Source organism: Plecotus auritus (assembly GCF_963455305.1).
Source record: "Plecotus auritus genome assembly, chromosome: X".
Lineage (NCBI taxonomy): Eukaryota > Metazoa > Chordata > Mammalia > Chiroptera > Vespertilionidae > Plecotus > Plecotus auritus.
In genome coordinates, this window is record NC_137784.1 from 140,156,395 (window position 1) to 140,180,209 (window position 23,815).

At 42.4% G+C, this 23,815-nt stretch overlaps 1 protein-coding gene across 2 annotated transcripts in view; it reads right to left on the reverse strand.

Annotated features, from left to right (window-relative positions):
* The window catches only part of RP2 (RP2 activator of ARL3 GTPase), a 38,157-nt gene extending 35,474 nt beyond the window's left edge, over positions 1–2,683 (reverse strand). Inside the window, exon 1 of one of the 2 annotated variants that reach the window (XM_080652581.1) lies at positions 2,373–2,683. In XM_080652581.1, coding sequence (XP_080508707.1) covers positions 2,373–2,474 — 102 coding nt within the window. In that variant the 5' untranslated portion in view covers positions 2,475–2,683. The remainder of the gene's footprint in view (positions 1–2,372) is intronic. The other variant, XM_080652582.1, reaches the window with a different exon arrangement.
* Between the last annotated feature and the right edge of the window lie 21,132 nt (positions 2,684–23,815).

Consider the following 23,815-nt stretch of genomic DNA (forward strand, 5'->3'; position numbering starts at 1 on the left):
CAAGTTGTGAGGAAACTTTTCAGGCACCACATTTTGTTTTTACACCTAAAGTCTTGCCAGCTGAATAGTAACTGTCTGATATAATTTTAAAACTGCATATGCTATACTCCACGATCACATTATACAAACAATTCTGTTAATATTCATGCAACATCTCTTTTATGTTCTGTATTTGCATTCTATTGCTTTTAAGGTACAGTTAAAATCTTCTGAGAGCAAGAAAAACAATGTTAACCTCAGTAAAAGCATTAGACTAATATAGAACATTTGCACACGAGCCCAAATCGGCCTCATGAGTGGTAAGAAACTAGAAAAAAATCTTTAAATCATATAAAATGTAGCAGGCTATTATAAATGATGAAAAATGGTGGTGTCTCCATTATCTTGAAATGTAAGCTAGTAATTGTCTTTCTCTAATAGTCCAAAAGATTTTAAAACTGGGCTGGGTTTCAGAATCTAATGCACATTTTAAAAAATTGTGATTAGTTGAGTTGATCAAGATTTTAACTTTTACTATAAACGTACCCAGAAGCATGAGCTTATTTTACATACCGAGTAACATCTCTTACATCTCTACAACTAAAGTACCTAGTAGTGGTCCAAAGAATGTCCCCTGTAAACTCAAAACAATGTCCACAACTGGGGGGGAAAGCTTAGATGTTGGCATCCCCTCTTCTATTTTCAATGAGTTTACTTAGTCAAAGAGCAAAAGAAAAAAAAAAACCCACAGGACACACCCATTTATCTGAAAGGAGCAAGATTAACTAAAAAGTGAGATTCCAAGTAACCTGAACATCATGTTAATGAAGTTTAATTGTAAAACAATTTATTATGAAGTAATGACTCAAAGGGCAACCGAGAGGATTCCAAACAAAAAACAAAAGCACTTTAGTTTAGTTTTGGCCTATGATTTCAAAACAAAAAGCTACAATAAAAGCAAATACACAGCCTTCTCTGTGGTAGACAGCTGAAGTTTCAACAGCATTGTTAGAAATACTAAGGCTGAGGAAATGAGTCTTTAAAAATGCCCACCAATCATTTTAAACCATTGGTACCATCTTCTTGTACGACAGGACGCACATCACCTTCCATTCCTGTATTATAAAATGCTGCTATAATTAAGGATAAGAGAGAATCAATACACCATGAAACCCAGGAACAATCTGAAAGGCAGGAACAGAAATACAGGGCTGAGCAGTCTGCAAAAGCATCCACTTTCTTAAATCTGGCACTCGGAGAACCGAGTTCACATGAATAAATTCTTCTGGGGATTGGAAATCACACAGGCACGTCTACGAAATCAAAACATCAACAAGAAATTGCCTCTAAAGCATTTGCGGATCAAGATACGTTCCATTACCAAGGGAGAAGTTACCTTCATAACACCCATTTTTAAAAAAAATCTCTCATTTTGTTTGGAAGGGAAAAAAATGGATAAATCTATTAAAGTATTTTTACTAAACACAAATGGAGAACTAGGTAGAAAGAGGAAGCATTATGAAATTTATGACTAAGTGTGTTTTGTGCAAGAGTGGACATTTTCCAAGTTTTTTTTTTTAAAAAAAATGTCTGGCTCTTCTATTAAAATCAAAAGGGGGAACGTTTTCATTCATTTCAAGCAATAGTCAATTCTGCCTGGTTCATGCTAGTTACACAGTCTTAACACACATCCCCCAAGACGGAGGCGGTTTTCATGACTCCTTTCGGGGTAACCGAAGGGGGCGGGAAGCCGGACGATGAACGGTCCGCCGGCGTGAGAAAATTCCGCCGTGAAACAGACCAAGAGGTACCGGAGGGATGCGCTGGCCGGGCAGACAAAAGAGAAAACGGCCCCAGCAAGCACACACGCAGCGAAACAGATGAGAATCAGTCCCGTGTGTAACTCGAGGACCGGACCCAGCCCCACTCGCTTGGCGCTGCTGCCCGAGAAGTGAGCAGATTGGAGCCTCGGGGCACGGCCGGCTCCCCTTCCTCCTCAGCGAGAAGTGAGCAGATCGGGGCACCGGGGCACGGCCGGCTCCCCTTCCTCCTCAGGAGTCCATCCTGGGACCCGCGACGGTGAGGAGCGGAGGGCGAGCCTCCGGGGAGTTCACTTGGGCATCTACCTGGTCAACGGCTCAGCCCCCTCAGCGCCGCGCGGTCCCTCCGTAGCGCCCTCTCCAGCGCTGATTTCTTGGATTCCCCCCCCAAAAGTCATTCACCCCGACTTCAAATACCTCAGGGAGGGCGGGGGGAGGAGGAGGGAGAGAGAGAGACAGCCAGCTGTTCGGTCGCTCCCCTCAGCCCTCCCGGGACACCAGGGACCCTTGCGGGGCGGCTGGGGGCGGGGAGGGGGGGGTTCCGGCGAGCAGGGGCCGCGGGACCCGGGTTACCTTCTCGCGCTGGTCCCAGCTGTACTGCTTCGGCGGCTCCTCCTCGCCCTTGGGCTGAGACTGTTTCTCAGAATTGCGCCTCTTGGAGAAGAAGCAGCCCATGGTCCCGGCGGTGGGACTCCCGGCCGCGCCTGCCTGCCGGCCCGCTCGCTCAGGCGCCTCCCGGGAGCGTGGCGTGAAGCCCGCGCGCCCGGTCCCCGCAGCTCTCCGGTCCCCGCCTCACGGAACGGCCCGGCAGCCCGCAGCCCAGTCAGCCCGCGAGGCCTAACACCCCTACTCCCTTTCCCTCTCAGTCTCCCCGACGACCCGCCACGGGCTATGTCCGCTCTGCGCCCCGCGAGCCAATCAAAGCCCGGCGAGCAGCCCTGCGCCGCCTATCACAGGAGGGCCGATGCCGGCATGCAACCAATCAGAGCCTTACGCCTGCGCCAGCCCCTGGGGGCGGGCCCGGCCCAGCCGCTGGGGCGCACGCACTGCTGGCCCCGCCCCGCCTAGGAGTCCGTGGCGCTCTCTAGCTGCTGGGAGGGAGTCCAGGCTCCCTAGCCCCGTCTTTTTGCCTTTAGTTCTCACTTTCCAAGTTCAAAGTGCGGGAGGGATCCCTACTCTAACGTTGAACTTCAGTTTGTTTGAGGGAACAGGAATTGCTGCTGACACAGGAAGGGGCCCTGAAATTCGTATTCCTCACTCCTTCCCTTATCCCCCATCCTCTGCCCACGCTTGGTCTGGCTAGTGTCACCTCCCTCAGGAAACTTTCCCCAGCAACCGCCCCACTCTCTTTGCTTTCTCTTCTGTGCTTTCTTAGTACTTCTACGTATCCCGCTAAAATTGCACAAGTGCTTAAAGAAATAATTATTTGTGTATCAGACTTGTGAATTTCTTGAGAAAGAAACTGTCTAAAGGGCATGTACCTTTGAATTCCCCAGACCTTGCTCAATTCCATACTAGGTGCTCAAGAAAATGTTTGTTAAATGAATGTATGAATGAATGCTTGCATGCTAGTGAAGGAAGCATTTATAACCTTTCCCATATTCCAAAGAAAGTCACCGAAGTAGTGGGGGGACAGTAGAGTTATGCTAAAGGGGTTCTCCTCATGGAGTTTATAGCCTACTTGAGGACATAAGCATTGTCATATAAACAATCAGATCCCTTCTGAAAAATTGGTATAGGGGTTGTTTGAAGATATTAAATATATATATGTATATATATATGCACTAAATATTAACATTATTTGTACTTGGGCCAAATTTATGATAATACACATATATTGCTTATGTAATAGAAAAGGTGAGTTGTTGGTTTAATTCTCTGAGGACAGTATTTTCACATCTTGGTAGGATATTAAGTGCAGATCAGTTCAGGTTCAAATTTGGTGATCATTTTCCTTTCCCACATTTATTCACCTCTAATGTCTATCTTAAATGAGTCTCTGACTTAACTTGAGCACGAAGAATGTTCCCCTTTTCACTTCCTGTCCCTTATTGCGGAATCAGGAAGAAAAGTGCATGTGCTCAAGTATTAGAAATTACTGCAAATTTAAGTTCCAGATCTTAGGCAATAAGATCTTTACCCAATGCATACTTTTGCTCCTTCAGAATGAGATGAAAGTCTATGTGAGGATGTTTTGGTTAAGGTCCTTAGATATTTTATATCCATAGGATGTTAAAATTGTGATCACCATCTAGTACAGTGGAGGAAAGAGAGGTTCCAGCAGCGATCTCTTCGGGGACCCTTAAACAAAAGTGAACATAAAATCCTCCTTCTGTTAAATGTCATCTCACCATCACCCCTACTTGACAAAGAAAAAAAAAAAGGAAAATTAAGTTTCAATAAATACAGGGTGTCCCAAAAATGTATACACACTAGGAATAACTATAAAAGGCAGTGTTTATTAAAATACATTTCATTTTTAAAATGTAATAGATTCTACAGGCATTGTGTGTATACATTTTTGGGGGTCACCTTGTATTAAAACTGGGAACTAGAAAGCCAATGAACAGAGCTAGTGCGAGAGCTCTCTCATGCTTTCTTTCCCTCTTTCTTACTCTTTCCTTCTTTTCTCCTCCTCTCTCCCTAATGGATTCTCACCACCACTATTTTTCTGCAAACTAGCTCTTTTTAAAAATTTCTTTATTGATTAAGGTATTACATATGTGTCCTTATCCCCCCATTACCCTCCCAACCCCCTCACTCATGCCCTCACCCCCCCCGGTGGCTGTGTCCATTGGGTAGGCTTATATGCATGCATATAAGTCCTTTGGTTGATCTCTTCCCCTAACCCCACCCTCCCCTACCTTTCTCTGAGGTTTGACGGTCTGATCGATGCTTCTCTGTCTCTGGATCTGTTTTTGTTCATCAGTGTATGTTGTTCATTACATTCCACAAATGAGTGAGATCATGTGATATTTATCTTTCTCTGCCTGGCTTATTTCACTTAGCATAATGCTCTCCAGGTCCATCCATGCTGCTGCAAATGGTAGGAATTCCTTCCTTTTCACAGCAGTGTAGTATTCCATTGTGTAGATATACCATAGTTTTCTAACCCACTCATCTGCTGATGGGCATTTAGGCTGTTTCTAAATCTTAGCTATGGTGAATTGTACTGCTATGAACATAGGGTGCATATACCCTTTCTGATTGGTGTTTCTAGTTTCTTGGGATATATTCCTAGAAGTGGGATTACTGGGTCAAATGGGAGTTCCATTTTCAGTTTTTTGAGGAAACTCCATACTGTTCTCCACAGTGGCTGCACCAGTCTGCATTCCCACCAGCAGTGCACGAGGGTTCCTTTTTCTCCTCGCTAGCACTTGTCATTTGTTGATTTGTTGATGATAGCCATTCTGACAGGTGTGAGATGGTACCACATTGTCGTTTTGATTTGCATCTCTCAGATGATTCAAACCAGCTCTTTTTATTTACTCATTGGCATATACATGGCTAGTAGCCATGCCACCCTGATTCTTTATGGCCTTTCTGTCCAAGTGCATGCTACAATCTATATCTTCGTTCAGATTCTCAACCAAGGTAACCTGATAAATTCCCGGCTAATCAATAATAGAATGGTTATCCATTGGTCAAGTGAACACCCCTGTACGTGTGGGGATGAGTTCCATATTACAAACACGGGTGGAGTGAAGGTCCTGGAAAGGGATCATGGGCTGGCAGCTCTAACTCTGCAGAGTCCAGACAGAAGTTGGTTGCTTCTTCTGCTTATACCCCTCTTGCTACTTACACTTTTGTGACTTCTTTTCTATAGAAAGCTACCCTTCATGTTCAGCTTAATAGATATATTCATGTATATTAAACAGTTATGTTGTGGGCTTGCAGCTGGCCGTAGGCCGGGGAGATGGACTGGATCCCCTGTGGGGCTTGACCACAGAAGTAACATAGTTGCCTCTCAGAATGCAGTCCTGAAGAGGTATGTCGCCACAGCATAAGTAAGTCAATTGCCCAGCAACAACTTTTGGAAACGTCCCTATTCTTGAGTTGACCTGACACGTGCTTGCTCACGTTGCGCTCACCTAAGGAAACACTTCACAAGCAAAAGAAAGGGAGGGGAGGAGTGTTTCCATTATCTATTGCTGCTTAACAAACTCCTTGGAACTTAACGGTTTAAAGTGATGATTATTCGTTTTGCTCATGAACCTGCAAGGTGGGCAGGGCTCAGTGGGGACAACTCTGTTCCATGCTGTGTCCAGAGCCTCAGCTGGGATGACTGAAATGGTTGGGAAACTGGCCAGAAATCATTCGATATGAAATCTCAGGGCCTTTCCATGTGACCTCTTTACCAAGGTAGTCTTAGGGTAGTATGGCTTCACATATTGTGCTGAGGGCTTCAAGAATGAGTGTTCTAAGAGACCAAGACAGAAGCTGCAAGGCCTCTTATAATGTAGCCTCAGAATTCACTCACAATCACTTCCACTGGATTCTACTGGTCACACTGATTCACTAAAGGAGGGGATTAAACAAGGGAATGAATACCGGAAGGCATAGAACTTGGGGTGTCATCTCAGAGGCTGGGAATCAATTCTGTCAACAGCACTACATATGTACTGAAGAAAAGGATTGGAAGGTTAAAAACACTGTGCAGGCAGATAACTTTTTTCTTTTAATAGAATTTTGAGCCAACATCTCTTCTCATACTTTAGTTTAAGTAGTTCTTACCAACATTCTTTCACTATCTTATTGATCAGTTCCAATTATTTTGGAAAACATCAAAAATTGTGTATAATCCTATATAATAAAAGCCTAGGTGGTGCCCTAGCCGGTTTGGCTCAGTGGATAGAGTGTTGGCCTGCAGACCAAAAGGTCCTGGGTTTGATTCTGGTCAAGGGCATGTACCTAAGGTTGCAGGTTCCTCCCCGGCCTGGGCCCTGGTCGGGGAGTGTGCAGGAGGCAATCAATCATTGTGTTTCTCTCACATCGATATATATCTCTCTGTCTTTCCCTCCCTCTTCTACTCTCTCTAAAAATAATTTAAAAAGTTTTTTAAAAAAGAAAAGCCTACGTAGTGTCACATGACGTCATCACAAGATGGCCGCTGCAGTCATCACAAGATAGCTGCCACAAGATGGCCACCACAAGATGGCCAGCAGGAGAGGGCAGTTGTGGGCAACTAGGCCAGCAGGGGAGGGCAGTTGGGGGTGACCAGGCTGACAGGGAAGGGCAGTTGGGGTGACCAGGCCTGCAAGGCAGGGTAGTTGTGGGCGAGATCAGGCTGGCAGGGGAGGGCAGTTGGGGGCCATCAGGCTGGCAGGGGAGGGTAGTTGGGGGTGAGATTAGGCCAGCAGGGGATGGCAGTTGAGGGGGACCTGGCCTGGAGGGCAGGGCAGTTGGGGGCAATCAGGCTGGCAGGAGAGGGCAGTTGGGGGTGAGATCAGGCCAGCAGGGGAGGGCAGTTGGGGGCGATCAGGCTGGCAGGGGAGGGCAGTTGGGGGAGATCGGGCTGGCATGGGAGCATTTAGGCATCAATAAGACCAGCAGGGGAGTAGTTAGGGGACGATCAGGCTGGCAGGCAGAAGCGGTCAGGGGAAATCAGGCAGGCAGGTGAGTGGTTAGGAGCCAGCAGTCCTAGATTGTGAGAGGGATGTCTGACTGCTGGTTTAGGCCCGATCCCTGTGGGCAGTCAGACATCCCCCGAGGGGTCCCAGATTGGAGAGAGTGCAGGCCGGGCTGAGGGACACCCCCCTGTGCACGAATTGCATGCACCAGGCCTCTAGTCTTATATAATAAAAGGCTAATATGCAAATCGACCCAACAGCAGAATGGCCAGTCCCTATGATGTGCACTGACCACCAGAGGGCATACGCTTAACAAGGAGCTGCCCCCTGGTGGTCATAGTGCTCCCACAGGGGGAGAACCGCTCAGCCAGAAACTGGGCTGCCTCCGCGGCAGCACTAAGGACCCCTCGGGGGATGTCCAACTGCTGGCTTAGGCCTGCTCCCTAAGCCAGCAGTCAGACATGCCCTGAGGGGTCCTGGACTGTGAGAGGGTGCAGGTTGGGCTGAGGGACCCCACCCACAGTACACGAATGTTGCGCACTGGGCCTCTAGTCAGGTTATAACACTATTTTTCCACTGCTTTTAGCATAGGGTATCTTATTCATTGTTGTTGGTAAAATTCTTAATGTAAGCCAAGTAAAACTATTTGCAAGTTACTACAGAAGAGGAATACTAGGAGAAACAGACTTCTAACTCAGATGGAGTCAGGAAAGGCTTCTCAGAAGTGAATGGTTTTAGCAGCATAAATTAAAAAAATAATTCCAGTAACTTTTTTACAGCAAAGCAGTTTCAATGGAAACTATTTAAAAAAATACTTTCTGGACTAAAAAAATCTTTTCCTAGTGGAATTTCCATCTTCCAAATATTCATTTCAATACTTTTCAGGAAAGGGACAAACTGGGATAAAACTAAAACCACAGAGCTAATCAGAATGTGTTTGTTTATAAAATTTGTTTTTATCCTTGGGAGTTTATTAATAAAAGAGAGCTACTTCCCTTTCACCCAAGTTAAATGAGATATTGTATTTCCTAGTTTCTTCTACGAATGCAGACCAAAAATAAGCTCTTAATCTGACATTGAGAAGATTCCCAACCCACATAATTGTTACTTGTCAACATTTGCATGGTATACAATTCCAAAATAGTGAAAAAGAAGATTTGAGTAAGATAACTGATCCACAAGACAAAAGTTTTAGTAGAAGGATATTTAATGATATTTCCTAAATCATACACAAGAAAATGGTTAATATCATAGAGATGGCAAACACCTAAGTAGGCCTGACAGTCCCTGGGACTTTTAAGAGTAGGATTTCTTCCCTACTCTCCCCTTTCTTCATCCCCCCCATTCTTGACAAAGGTAAACAAAAGTCAGGGCTCATTCTAGACCAATGGTTCCCAACCTTTTTTTGGCCATGCCCCACCTAAGCATCTCTAAAATCCTGATGCCCCTCCCCCCATGACATATAATTCTTATTATTCAAAAAGTGAACTGTTCACATGGAGGAAGCCTAAAAGGCCATTAACTTGGTTTAAAGGCCATTAACTTGGTTTAAACAAGCTTCCAAAGAACATGGCATCTATGAAAGAGAAAAATACACTGAGTGGCCAGGTTATTATGATCTCTGAACGCATACTAATCTGGCCACTCAGCATATATATATATATTAGAGGCTGGGTGCATGAATTGGTGCATGGGTGGGGTCTGGCCAGCCTGGCCGGGGGGCGGGGGGACATGGGTGGTTGGCTGGCCTGCCGGCTGGTCGAACTCCTGGTCGAGGGGACAATTTGCATATTAGCCTTTTATTATATAGGATATACACTGAGTGGCCAGATTATTATGTGTTCAGAGATCATAATAATCTGGCCACTCAGTGTAAAAAAACGAAAGGACAGTTGAAGTACTGAGGAAGAAATCACTAAGAAATTGTTAAAAAAAAATAAGAATACGAAGTGATATAAAAAAATAGCAAAGTTTCAAAACAATAATAAAGAACTAAAATGCATAAATATGTCACAATAAATATTTATATACTGTATATGAGGCCCCTAGAACCATAGGGAATAAAAAAATTCACTGTTAATAACTCATTCTGGAATTGTCCCCCTTAAAAATCAAACTGCCCCCCTGTGGAGCGTGTGCCCCACATTGGGAACCACAGACAAAATCTTCCCTAAGAGCTGCTCTGCTAGGTTTTTTTTTTTTTTAAATATATTTTTATTGATTTTTTACAGAGAGGAAGAGAGAGGGATAGAAAGTTAGAAACATCGATGAGAGAGAGACATCGATCAGCTGCCTCCTGCACACCTCCCACTGGGGATGTGCCCGCAACCCAGGTACATGCCCTTGACTGGAATCGAACCCGGGACCCTTCAGTCCACAGGCCGACGCTCTATCCACTGAGCCAAACTGGTCAGGGCTCTGCTAGGTTTTATATGATGCCCACCTCCCTACCTCCCACCACAAACACCCAGCTGCACAGTGCACAAGTGTGTGAATCTGAGAGGAAAACATCTCTTTAGCACTTTTTTCCTGCCTTCACTAATTCTCATGGTGCTAAGAATGGCATCTAATAATCAATGATTCACTCTAAGGGAGAAATCTGGGATCTGTAGGTTTTGTAGTGTATACAATTTGCATTGGCTCCTTTTATTTATTTATTTTTTATTATTTTTTTTAAATATATTTTATTGATTTTTTACAGAGAGGAAGGAAGAGGGATAGAGAGTTAGAAACATCGATGAGAGAGAAACATCGATCAGCTGCCTCCTGCACACCCCCTACTGGGGACGTGCCCTCAACCAAGGCACATGCCCTTGACCGGAATCAAACCTGGGACCCTTCAGTCCGCAGGCCGACGCTCTATCCACTGAGCCAAACCAGTTTCGGCTTGGCTCCTTTTAAAGAAAAATAATCCAAATTATGTTAGGGCCCCTTCTGGAGTGTGTACAGGATCTGTGCAAATGAGGGACCCTACAGTTTATGTTTCATTAACTATACTATAGCTTGTTAAAAGGTATTAGGGATTATTTCTTAGGGAGTAAGGATCTAAATTTATACATACTACATTTTTTATGTACTAATTGGCTTCAGAATGTAAACATGACAGCACACTATATAGACAAAAGTCTAAGAACACCATATTTTTCTGACCATGTTGCCAATATGCCACAATTTATGGAAAAACCTCCATGAGAACAGGGAAACCTATAGATGCAGGCCGATGAAAACCAATAAAAAAATAAACTGCTAGAGTCATACATGGAAAGAACAAAATTCCCAATGCAAATTTACTGACCTGTTAACAATCTGCAGAGACAACTATGGAATCAGAGATTCAGAGGACCAGAGGTACAAATTTTATCAAACTCTTAAAAACTTTCCAATGAGAAAGATAAGTTAGAATTTTGAAATTTATATGCAGGCCCATATAACTACAATTTTTTCTTTTTCTCAAGTTGTTTCTAAGACTCTTGGTTATACTTCCTGTTGAGACAGTGTGAGTTCTTATCAAACCTGTCATCTTGCTCTTCCTTGCTAGCAGAAACAAACTCAGTTCCTACATTTTCTGTCCAGCGTTTTATTTTAACAACTAGAGGCCCGGTGCATGAAATTCATGCATGGGAGGGGGGGGTGTCCCTCAGCCTGGCCTGCACCCTCTCCAATCTGGGACCCCTTGGGGGATGTCTGACTGCTGGTACAGGGATCGGGCCTAAGCCGGCAGTCGGACATTCCTCTCACAATCTGGGACCGCTGGCTCCTAACTGCTTGCCTGCCTGCCTGCCTGCCTGCCTGATTGCCCCTAACAGCTTCTGCCTGCCAGCCTGATCACCCCCAAACCACTCCCCTGCCAGCCTGATTGCCCCCAACTAGCGGCCATCTTTGTGGTGGCCATCTTTGTGGCGGCCATCTTGTGATGACATCTCGCTTGAGGACCACCTAAGCTTTTATTAGTATAGATGTTAACATTCTATTTTTGTTGTTGTTGTTAATCCTCACCCAAGGATATTTTTCCATTGATTTTTAAGGAGAGTGGAAGAGAGAGGGAAAGACAGGCAGAAACATTGATGTGAGTGAAACATATGGATTGGTTGCCTCCTGCACGAGCCCTGACCAGGGCCTGGGCTGGGGAGGAGCTTGCAACCAAGGTACATGCCCTTGACTGGAATTAAACTGAGGACCCTTTGGTCCACAGGCCGATGCTCTGTCCACTGAGCAAACTAGCTAGGCTACCAAAGTATAATTTTCAAAATATTAAAAGAAAAATTCATGTACACATTGACAGTGAACCAGTATCAAAAATTGATTTAATTCATTAATGATGAAGTTAAAGAACTACAAGCTGTTTCAAAAAGGATATCAGAAGTGGGACTTTATAGTCAGTGAAGAAAAAGGCATTTTGAAATAAGATTGCTACCATGGATACAAAACTGGTTAATGTCCAAAGCACAACAAAACCATAAGCTTTGGGATCTTTTCTACTGGGCTGAAAAGAAAATCATCACACTTTAGCAATTTTCTATAAGTAAACCTCTATCTTTACAGATTTATAAAAGATCTGAGTCCTAATCAATAGTAAATTGTATGGCAAAAAAGTCCCAGTCCCTTAGAGAGTCAGCTGAACCTTAGTTGGGTTTGCTGGACAGTGCTCCAGAATTGAAAGACCATGAAATCATCTAATTTCCATGTTTTGTCTCATTTTTCTTAATATTATTCCTGGGAAGTGCTATTGCTATTTCCCAGTAATCTACAGCTAAAATAATAAATTTGAACGTTGGCATTAATGTGCCCCTCAAGAATTTTGGTTTGCAGTTTGAAGACCAAACTTGGTGGTTCTCTTCTTGGGATTTCAGAGTTGCCAAAAAAATGTGTTCTTTCCTGATTTGTTCTTCTAACATCTTGTTCTAAGAGTGTACTGCCAAATTAGCCAAACTGAGCAACTGGTGATAGAACAAGCAGGAATGTCTTAGTCTGTGTTATGGGGAAACTGTGTCCTCCCAAAACTCAGAAGTAGGTATCAACTTTCTGGAAAGCAAATTGGCAATGTGTAACAACAGCTTCAAAAATGTCTATAACCTACACATATGAAAAGATGCTCAATGTCACTAGTCATCAGAGAAATGCAAATTAAAGCCACAATGAGATGTCACCTTATATCTTTCAGAATGGCTATCATCAATAAATCAGAAAACAACAAGTGCTGGCGAGGATGTGGAGAAAAGGAAACCCTTGTGCACTATTGGTGGGAATGCAGACTGGTGCAGCCACTGTGGAAAACAGTATGGTGTTTCTTCAAAAAATAAAAAATGGAAGTGCCTTATGACCCAGCAATTCCACTTTTGGGTATATATCCAAAAAACCCAAAACACTAATTTGAAAGAATATATGCATCCCTATGTTCATTACAGTGTTTTCAATAGCCAAGATATGGAAGCTATCAATAGACGAATGGATAAAACAGCTGTAGTACACATATACAATGGAATATTACTAGACCATAAAAAGAATAAAATCTTACCATTTGCAACAGCATGGATGGACCTAGAGCAGGGGTGGGCAAACTTTTTGACTCGAGGGCCACCATGGGTTCTTAAACTGGACCGGAGGGCCGGAACAAAAGCATGGATGGAGTGTTTGTGTGAACTAATATAAATTCAAAGTAAAGGAGCGGAGGGGAGAGCAAGAGAACCGGATAGAACAGCTGGATCCGGCCCGCGGGCCGTAGTTTGCCCAAGGCTGACCTAGAGGGTATTATGCTAAGTGAAATAAGTTAGATAAAGACAAATACCATATGATTTTACTTATATGTGGAATCTAAAACTCATAGATACAGAGAACAGACTGATGGTTGCCAGAGGGGAGAAGGGGTTAAGGGACTGGGTGAAAAGGTGAAGGGATTAAGAAGTACAAGTTGGTAGGCACAAAATAGTCCCGGGGACATAAAGTATAGCATAGGAAATATGGTCAGTAATACTGTAATAACTAGGTAAGGTGCCAGGTGAGTAAATAAAATGGTTGTTGTTTTAAGGCACGACATTTTGGGGATGGTTTGTGACATAGTAGATAATTGGATCAAATGCTCAGGAGAAAAATAAATCGGGACCGAGAGACAGGGGGATGTAGGGGTATTATGTTAGAGAGGGTGGTCAAGGAAGGCATTGGATAAGGAGACATTTGAGCAGAAAGCTGATGGCAGTGAGGGACCAGACCATTTGGCTATCTGAAACAAGTGCATTCCAGGCAAATGCTGGTACCAAAGGGCAGGAAATGTTAGGCATGTTCTAAGAACAGCGTAAAGGCCAGTGTGAGTAGAGCATGGTGCGCAAGAAGGGGATTGACAGGAGATCTAGAGAGAAGGGAGGGAGTACGGGGTCAGGTAGATATATGATAAGGATGCTGAGATGACATGATCTGATTTACATGGAAAAAGGGCCACATTGCAGTGGAGAACAGAATGTAGGGAAGGCAAGAATGGAAGCAGGGCAACCAATGAGAAGTCTGTTCCAATAATCCAGTAAGAGATGATATGGGCTTGACCCAGGAAAGTAGCTGTGGAAATGATGAGTTGGATTTTGGTTTTATTTTGAAGGGAGAGCCAACAAGATGTAGTAATGGATTGGATTGGGGCAGAGAAAAAGAGAGGAATCAAAGATGATCTAAGCACCTGGCAGAATAAAGTTGCCATTTACTGAGGAAAAATTATGTTAGTTAGTTCAGACAGAAAAATTATGAATTTGGTTCTGGAAGTATCTAGTTTGAGGTGTCTGTTAGACCTCTATGAATGTGTGAGTCTGAGATTCAGGAAAGTGCCCATGGCTTAAGATATTTATTGAGAGGTATTTGTGATGGTAATTAAAGTAGCAGTATTTGTTGATATTACCTAAGCACGAATGTAGCTAGAAAAGAATAGAGATTTGAAGAGGGAACCCTGCATGTCTCTCCACTGCCAGTGACCAAGACTTCGCAGCAGATACTGGCTCTGCTCGCTTCTATCTGTAAGCTCTCCCCTCTCTGTGTACAACCTGCATGTAACTCTGTTGGCTTATTGGGGAGGTCTCCCCTAATAAATCTGGCATTGTGGAAAGATACAAATGTGTGCGAGTGGCTCCTTTTGGGGATGCTGCCTTGCTCAAGACACCATCCATGAAACTGACCAGAAACAACACAACAAAAAGTTTCAGAACGAAATGCTGGTCTGGAATACCACCCAGGTTTTAGATTGACCTCTGGGTAGCACACACACGAACAGACCAAAACAGTACTGAAAAGGCTTTAAAACTAAATGGATATTTGTGTTACAGTCCACAAAATGGGCCAAGATATGTGTTCTTAACCGAAACCAGTTTACTGCTTGTGACAATAGAAGACTTGAATCGGAACAAGAATCTCATAAAATAGTACTAAAAATGTCTAGGATACAATAAAAATTACTCATCATACCAAAAACGACAAAAATCTCAACTTGAATGAGAAAACACAATCAACAGTTGCTGACATTGAGATAACACAGATGGTAGAATTATTTGAAAACAGTTTTAAGCAGTTATCATAAAAGTACTCTAACAAGCAATCATGAACATTTTAAAACAAATAAAAAAATAGAAAGTCTCAGCAAAAAAACAACAACCAACTATAAAAATGAATCTAGTGGAAAGTTTAGAACTGTAAACTACAATAACTGAATTTAAAAAACCCTCTTGATGGGCAAAATAGCATAATGAAAATGCCAGAGAAATGAACCAGTGACTTTAAAGACAGTTCAAAGGAAATTACCCAATATGAACAAAAGAGAGAGAAAATAGAAAAATAATGAACAGAGCCTTGGGGACCTGTAGGATAATAACAACACTTAGTAAAGTACATAAATTTAAAAATTCAACATGCTGAATAAATCTTAACAGGAGAACCCCCGCCAAAAAATCTATGATTAGACACATCATAATCAAATTTCTAAAAACCATAAGAGAAAGAAAAAAAATATTGAAAGTAGCCAAAGAGAAATGATGCATTACCTATAGGTAATGTTCATAGCAGCTTTATTTGTAACTAGAGGCCCAGTGCATGAAATTCGTGCCCCGGGGGGGTGTCCCTCAGCACAGCCTGCACCCTTTCCAATCCAGGACCCCTCAGGGGATGTCCGACTGCCTCTCCCAATCCGGGACTGCTGGCTCCTAACCGCTTGCCTGCCTGCCTGCCTGATCGCCCCTAACCACCTCTGCCTGCTGCCTGATCACCCCTAACTGCTCCCCTGCTGGCCTGATCGCCCTAACCACCTCTGCCTCACCCCACACCCGGGACCCAGGGTTCCTCCTCCTTCCAGTCGCAGGCACCCGGGACCCAGGCTTCCCTCCCTGTGGCTGGCTGCAGGCACCCAGGACCTGGGCCAGCTTCACCCAGGCTGGCCACAGCTGCAGGGGACCGTGGGCAAGCGGCTTCGTCTGGGCCGCAGCCATAGGCGCTGGTGCTCAGGACCACAGGGCCGGCGGCTTGTCCCTCTCCTGGGCTGCAGCCTGGCTGGTCCCCATTCCTCTCTTGTGAGCTCATTTGTGCCTGGCTGGTCCCCATTCCTCTCTCCCCAGTGTTGAGTGTCTGAGCCGTTATGGTGTGACTGCGTGACAGCGTGAGGGCATGATGACCATTTGCATATTAGCTCTTTATTATATAGAATCACCTAAAATTCTAAATAGGCCAAATGTCTTTTAATGAGCAAATAGATAAACAAACGAGTGCTTCCATACAATGAATACTACACAGCCAGGAGTATACTCTTCTTTAAAAATATTTTTTAAATTGATTTCGGAGAGGAAGGAAGAGGGAGAGAGAGATAGAAACATCAATGATGAGAGAGAATCATGCATCAGCTTCCTCCTGCACACCCCACACTAGGGATGGAGCCTGCAACCCAGGCATGTGCCCTGACTGGGAATCAAACACTGACCTCCTGGTTCATAGGTCGATGCTCAACCACTGAGCCATGCCAGGTGGGCAGGAGTATACTCTTGATATACATAATCTGAATTGTTTTTCTTTCATGTTATAAGGGTATTATACTGAGTGGGGAAAAAACCGCCAACCTCAAAAGATTCCATTTATATAATACTCTTGAAATGGCAAAATGTTAGTGATGAGAACAGATTAATGGCTGCCAGGGGCTAAGGATAAGGGATGACTATAAGGGGAGAGTTTCTCTGTGGGGATGAAACAGTTGTATGTCCTGGATGTGGTGATGGCTACATGAATCTCTACTATACCCGCCCCCTCCGCCCCAAATAAGCACATGTAAAAGTGATGAAATCCAGATAAGGACTGTAGTTTCATTGTACCAATGTCAGTTTCCTGGTTTTGATGACATATTATGGTCATGTCAGATGCCATCTTTGGGGAAAGCGGGGTGAAGGGTACAGGGAGTACTTTTCCAACTTCTTGTGAACCCTTAATTATTTCAAAATAAATAAATAAAAACTAATAAGGAATAACCAGCAAGGTAGGAGAAGAGTCCAGAAGCCAAAGGAAGAAAGTCTTTCATGTAGAACAATGTGACTTCAGCATTTGGTTATATGGAGGCCACTAGGGACTTAGACAAGAAAAGTTTTGGTGTAGAAGTAGGCACAGAAGCCTGACTGGAGAGTGTTCAAGAGAGACCGGAGGGAGAGGAAGTGGGAACAATGAGTACAGTGTGGAGAAAGTTAAGATTCTTCTTGTAAAAAAAAAAGGACTCATTAATTTCTATCTTATAGGATTTTAAAAATATTTTATAATAAGTTGTAAGTCACCATTAACTTGTCATAAAACACCCGGTTATTTAACTTTATCAGCAAGCTCTGGTGTTATAAAATATATGACATTTTCCTGCCTTGTTTTGTAATGCTGGTTTTGAAAATACATTTGTGTCACTCTGAGCGCCTCTGGGGGATAAATTATACTACTTGTTAATAACCAGGGTAGCAAGGGACTGCCCATGTAGAGAGGATGGAAAAATAATGCAGCAAGCAGATTAATTAATAATGTGACACATCTGAATGTTTTCAGCTCTCAGACTGCAGTAATGATCCCATCTCCTTGACTACCAGCAATTGTTCATGCTTGTCATAAAAAAACAAAAAGGAAGAACCTTGAAGAAGCTTAAAGTGGAAATGGTAAACAGGAAATTGCCTTTCCTCTGCAAAAAGCAAACAAAAAACCCCCTCTAAAATGCCTTTCCTTCAATCAAAACAATAGAATTTACTGTCAACAGATAAATGATACACGTTAAAAACAAACCCCTTACAAAAAGAATTAAGAGACTTACGTAGCCCTTTCAGAGGAAGAATTAACTGAGATTCCCAACTATAGCATCTATGTTGGAAGAAAAATGTCAAAACAACAACAAAAAAACATAATCAGAGAATCAGGTTCAGCACTTGTTATGATCCTATCTAATCAGGATCTTAAGACAACTTTACCCCATTTTTATAATAAGTGGAGCTAACAAATGCCTATTTTCTCTGTTCTTCCTTTTTTTTTTCTTTTCCAGCTTTATCAAGGTATAATTTACATATAACATTGTATAGATTTAAGGGGGAAAATGTATTCATTTGATATACTTATATATTGCAAAATGATTACCACTGTAACATTAGCTGACATCTGAAGTTCTGTTCCTGAGGAAAAAGAGATCAACACCAATCCACAGAAGTTCTGTTCATTTGTGTCATATCAAGAATAAATTTGTTTATTTACTTTGTAATTCATTCATTCACTCATATATCCAACAATTACTTATTGACACTGTGGATACACGAATACAGTGATTCGGAAGATAAGATAACAGAAAACACCTAATCAAAAATATGAAGATAGTGTAAGGAGCCTACGGGACAACATGAAGTGTACCAACATTTGCATCATGGGGTGCCAGAGGGAAAAGAAAGAGAGCAAGGAATTGAAATAGGAATTGAAAACCTATCTGAAAAAACAATGACAGAAAACTTCCCTTACCTGGTGAAAGAAATAGACATACAAGTCCAGGAAGATCAGGGCGTCCCAAACAAGAGGAACCCAAAGAGGCCCACACGAAGACACATCATAATTAAAATGCCAAAGGTTAAAGACAAAGATAGGATTTTTTTTATTAAAAATTTTTTTATTTATAGTTTACATTCAATATTGCTTTGCATTAGTTTCAGGTGTACAGCACAGTGGCTAGACAATCATACACCTTGCAAAGTGTTTTCCCTTATATCTCAAGTATCCACCTGACACCACACATAGCCACTACAATACTATTGACTATATTCCCAAAGCTGTAACCCACCTCCCTGTGACTATTTTGTAACTACCATTTTGTAACTACCATTTTGTACTTCAAAATCCCTTTGTTTTTTTCACCAAGTCGCCCAGTCTCCTCCCCTCTGGCTAGCATCAGTCTGTTCTATCTATAATTTTGTTCAATTTTGTTTACTCTGTTTTTTAGATTACACACATAAGTGAAATAATATGGTATTTGTCTTTCTCTGGCTGACTTATTTCGCTTAGTATAATATTCTTTTGGTCCATCCATGCTGTTGCAAATGGTAAGATTTCATTCAAGATAAAGAGAGATTCTTAAGAACAGCAAGAGAAAAGCAGTCAGTTACCTACAACATTAGTTTATCAGATGATTTCTCAACAGAAATTTTGCAGGCCAGCAGAGATTGGCACAAAATATTCAAAGTGATGAATAGTAAGGACCTCCAACCACTATTACTCTATCCAGCAAAGCTATCATTTAGAATTGAAAGACAGATAAAGAGTTTCCCAGACAAGAAAAAGCTAAAGGAGTTTATCACCACCAAACCAGTATTACATGAAATGATGAAGGGTTTTCTAGAGGAGGAGGAGGAGGAGGAAGAAGAAGAAGAAGAAGGAGAAGAAGAAATAGAAAATCAAAAATAAAATGGCAATAAATACATATCTATCAATAAATACTTTAAATGCATATAGATTAAATGCTCCAGTCAAAAGACACAGGATAGCTGGATGTATAAGAAAACAAGACCCTTACATATGTTGTCTACAAGAGACTCTAGATTGAAAGGCACACACAGACTGAAAGTAAAGGGATGAAAAAATATTTCATGAAAATGGGAAAAAAAACACCTGGGGTAGCAATACTTATATCAGGCAATATAGACTTTAAAACAAAAACCCTCACAAGAGAGAAAGGACCCAGCAATTCCACTCCTGGGTATTCATCTGAAGAAACCCAAAACACTAATTCAAAAAGACATGCATCCATATATTCATTGCATCATTGTTTTAAATAGCCAAGATATAGAAGCAACCTAAGTGCTCATAAATAGACGAATGGATAAAGAAGTGGTACATAGTATATACAATGGCATATTTCTTGGACATACAAAAGAATAAAATATTGCAACGATATGGATAGACCTAGAAGGTATAGTACTGAGTGAAATAAGTCACAGAAAGACAAATACCGTATCATTTCACTTATATGTGGAATCTAAAGAACAAAATAAATGAACAAACAAAATAGAAACAGCCTTATAGATACAGAGAACAGACTGATAGTTGCCAGAGGAGAAGGGGGTTGTGGGGCTTCATTTAAAAGGTGAAGGGATTAAGAAGCACTAATTGGTGGTTACAAAATAGCCCTGGGGGTGTAAAGTACAGCAGATGGAATATAATCAGTAATATTTTAATAATTATGTATGGTGTCAGATGGGTACTAGATTTTCAGGGTGCTCACTTTGTAAATTATATAAATGTATAATCACTATGTTGTACACCTGAAACTAATATACTATTGTATGTCAATTATAACTGAAAAATAAAAAAATTATTTAAAAAAAGACACAGTCCCATAGAAGCATTGATGACAATAGCCAGAAGGTGGCGGCAGGGAACCACATGAGGAGAATTTACTGACTTGGAAAGGCCCTAGATGGACCTTGGGCCTAAGGACCAGCATCTGCCAGAAGTTGGTAGAGGGTATGATGTGTTTCCCAGGAGAAAAAGAAATAGTGACAAGGTTTTCCAGAAGTCCAGGGTTAGTATCTAGTGTGTAAAATGAGGGGCCTACATAACAGTGATTATAAACTTCAAAGTTGCTAAGACACTAGATCTTAATTTTAATTTTTTAAAATATATTTTTATTTATTTCAGAGAAGGAAGGGAGAGGGAGAGAGAGAGAAACATCAATGGTGAGAAAAGATCATTGATGGCTGCCTCCTGCACATCCCACACTGGGGACTGAGCCCACAAACCAGGCATGTGCCCTGACTAGGAATTGAACCGTGACCTCCTGGTTCATAGGTCGACCACTGAACCACATAAACCAGGCTGCATGCATTCTTAAAAACAATCTGAACAACCAGACACGACTGCTAAGGACTGCTAGGTGCTAGGTGCTAGTGAAACTGCAGTGAGAAAAGCAGACATGATTTCTGACCTCAAAGATGTTACATTCAAGTGGGAACAACTTACATTTCAGAGGTGAATGACCTATACAGCAGCAACTGGGAAAAAAGAGCATTTAGAAATATGGACACACAATTGATATGTGAATTTAGTCCCATGGCTATACCTTGCTGCAAGGGAGGCTAGGAAATACAGTTTTTGTTTTTGCTTTTTAGCTGGGTACATTGACTAGGTTTCAGTTACTAAAGAAAAAAAGGATAGAAGAAGATGGTATTAAAGGATGACTAGTTATCTCCGCTTCAGTTGCAAATAAGTGGCTCTTATTAAAATGACTACTGCCAAGATGGATTTGTAGGACTTGAAGAATAAATGATGTACAGAGATTATTTGCATAAGGCTGGTCTTCATTGTTTCAAAAGAAGGCAAGAGAAAGTCACATAACATAAAATTAACATTTACAAAAATTCTCTCTTGAAGATACATTTTTCATTGATTCTAGAGAGAGGAAGGGAGAGGGAAAGAGAAAGAGAGAAACATTGTACCTGCCCCAACTGGGGATTGAACCCACATCCCGGGTATGTGCTTGACCAGGAATTGAACCTGCAACCCTTCGGTGTGCAGGACAATGCTTCAACCAACTGAGCAACACCAGCTAGGGAAAAATTAACCATTTTAAAGTGAGTAATTCAGTGGTATTTAGTACATTCACCATGTTGTCAACCATCACCTCTATCTAGTTCCAAAACATTTTCATCATCCAAAAAGGAATCCCCAAATTCATTAAGCAGTTGCTCCCAATTGTCCCTTTCCCCAAGACCCTGGTAACCATCTGTGTTGTCTCTATAGTTTAACCTATTCTGCATAATTTATATGAATAGAATCATATAATAAGTGATTTTTTTATGTCTGGCTTCTTTCAGTTAGCATAAAGTTTTCAAAATTTATCCACATGTATCAGTACAGCCATGAGCTGTAGAATAACATTTCAATCAAGGATTGACTGCATATACACCAGTAGTCCCATCCTAATATATAAAAACCCTGGGTCTTAAAGTCTGGTAACTACTAAGGCTTAACCAACCGGAAGCTGACTGTTTCCTCTTTAGGGTGGTGCCCCAGCACTGACTGCTGAGGGAGCTGCGAATCAGGGCCCGACAGAGGCCTGAAGAGAGAAGCAGGGACTGATCCATTGCCTCTGTGGCAGCTTTTGATCAGGACTTGCATCTCTCTTTCGCTCCGGGCCTCCATTTCTCTCCAGGCCTCCACTAAGGCTGTTGATCAGCCCCGCCTTTCTGATCAGGCCCCGTTTATAGGCCCAGAGATGCTGACTGGCACAGAAACTGACCAATCAGAACCAAATCTGGGTCAACTGTGAGGAGCCAATGGTTGTCTAGGAGGCGGAGCTTTTGACACTGACTGGCATAGAAACTAACCAATCAGAACCAAATTTGCTGGCAGAGGAGGGCAGTCGAGGGCGAGATCAGGCCGGCAGGGGAGGGCAGTTAGGGGCGATCAGGCAGGCAGGCAGAGGCAGTTAGGGGTGATCAGGCAGGCAGGCAGAGGGGTTAGGGACAATCAGGCAGGCAGGCAGAGGCAGTTAGGGGCGATCAGGCAGGCAGGCAGGTGAGCGGTTAGGAGCCAGTGGTCCCAGATTGTGAGAGGGATATCTGATTGGAGAGGGTGCAGGCTGGGCTGAGGGAACCCCCCGCTCTGTGCATGAATTTCATGCACCGGACCACTAGTCTATATATATATAAAAGGCTAATATGCAAAGTGTCCCCTAGAGAGTTTGACTGGGAGACCAGGAGTTCGATCACTTGCTATGATGTGCTGACCATGAGGGGGCAGCATGGAAAGAAGGAAGGCCCCTCATCGCTGGCCAGGCCTAGGGACCCTACCCATGCATGAATTTCATGCACCAGGCCTCTAGTAAGATTATAATGGACTGGAAAAATCCCTATCACCTAGCGATGTCATAGCACAACTCATTACTCACGTGTTTGTGGTGATGCTGGTGTAAACAAATCTACTACTCTGGCAGTTGAATAAAGTATAGCACATACAATTATGTACAGTACCTAATACTTATATGTATTAAATGATACATATCTAGAATTGTGTGATGAGCAGTCCCTAAGAAGGTAAGTCCCAATGAACTGACCTCTTGATCTCTTGATGTTCATACCTTTATGTAATCCCCTCTCATTGAGTGGAGGCAGGGCTTGGGACTTGCTTCTAATGATAATAAATGACTATGTTACTGGCTTATGTATTTGCTATACTATACTTTTATTGTTGTTTTACTCTTTTATAAATAGAAAGAGTTAACTCTATTTATAAAAAAAAGTTTGTTGCAAAATAGTATGCCATGTTAGACTAGCAGCAGCCTCACACATCTCGTGTGTACTGAGTCTATTGATTGCATCATTTCTCTTGTGCTTGATTTGATCTCATGTTGTTTTGTACATTGACATGGGCTTGTATCCCAGGAGCAATAGGCTACACCATATAGCCTAGGTGTGTACTAGGCTATGCTATCTAGGTTTGTGTAAATGCACACCACGATGTTCGAACAGCCGCGTAGTTGCCTCATGGCGTATTTCTTCTTTTAAAATTGAATTTATTGGGGTAATATTGGTTCACAAAACCATACATGTTTCAAGTGTACACCTCAATAAACGATCATCTGCACACTGCATCGCGCTCCCATCATCCAAAGCAAAGTCCCTTTTCATCCCCCTTTCCCACCTGCCTTTGCCCACCGCCACCTTGCCCCTACCCCTTTTCCCTCTGGCTATTACCACACTATTGTCTGTGTCTATGTGTTATGTATGTATGTTTTTTTTTAATTTAATCCCTTCACCTTCTTTCATGCAGCCCCCCAGCCACCCACCCCTCCGAAAGTTCTCAGTCTATTCCATGTATCCAGACCTGTTTCTATTTTGTTCTAACGACACATTTCTGAGAATGTACCCCCATCATTAAGAGGTACCTGACTGAACTTCATTCCTTTTTACTAGTATATGACTGAATATAGGAAGAGAATCC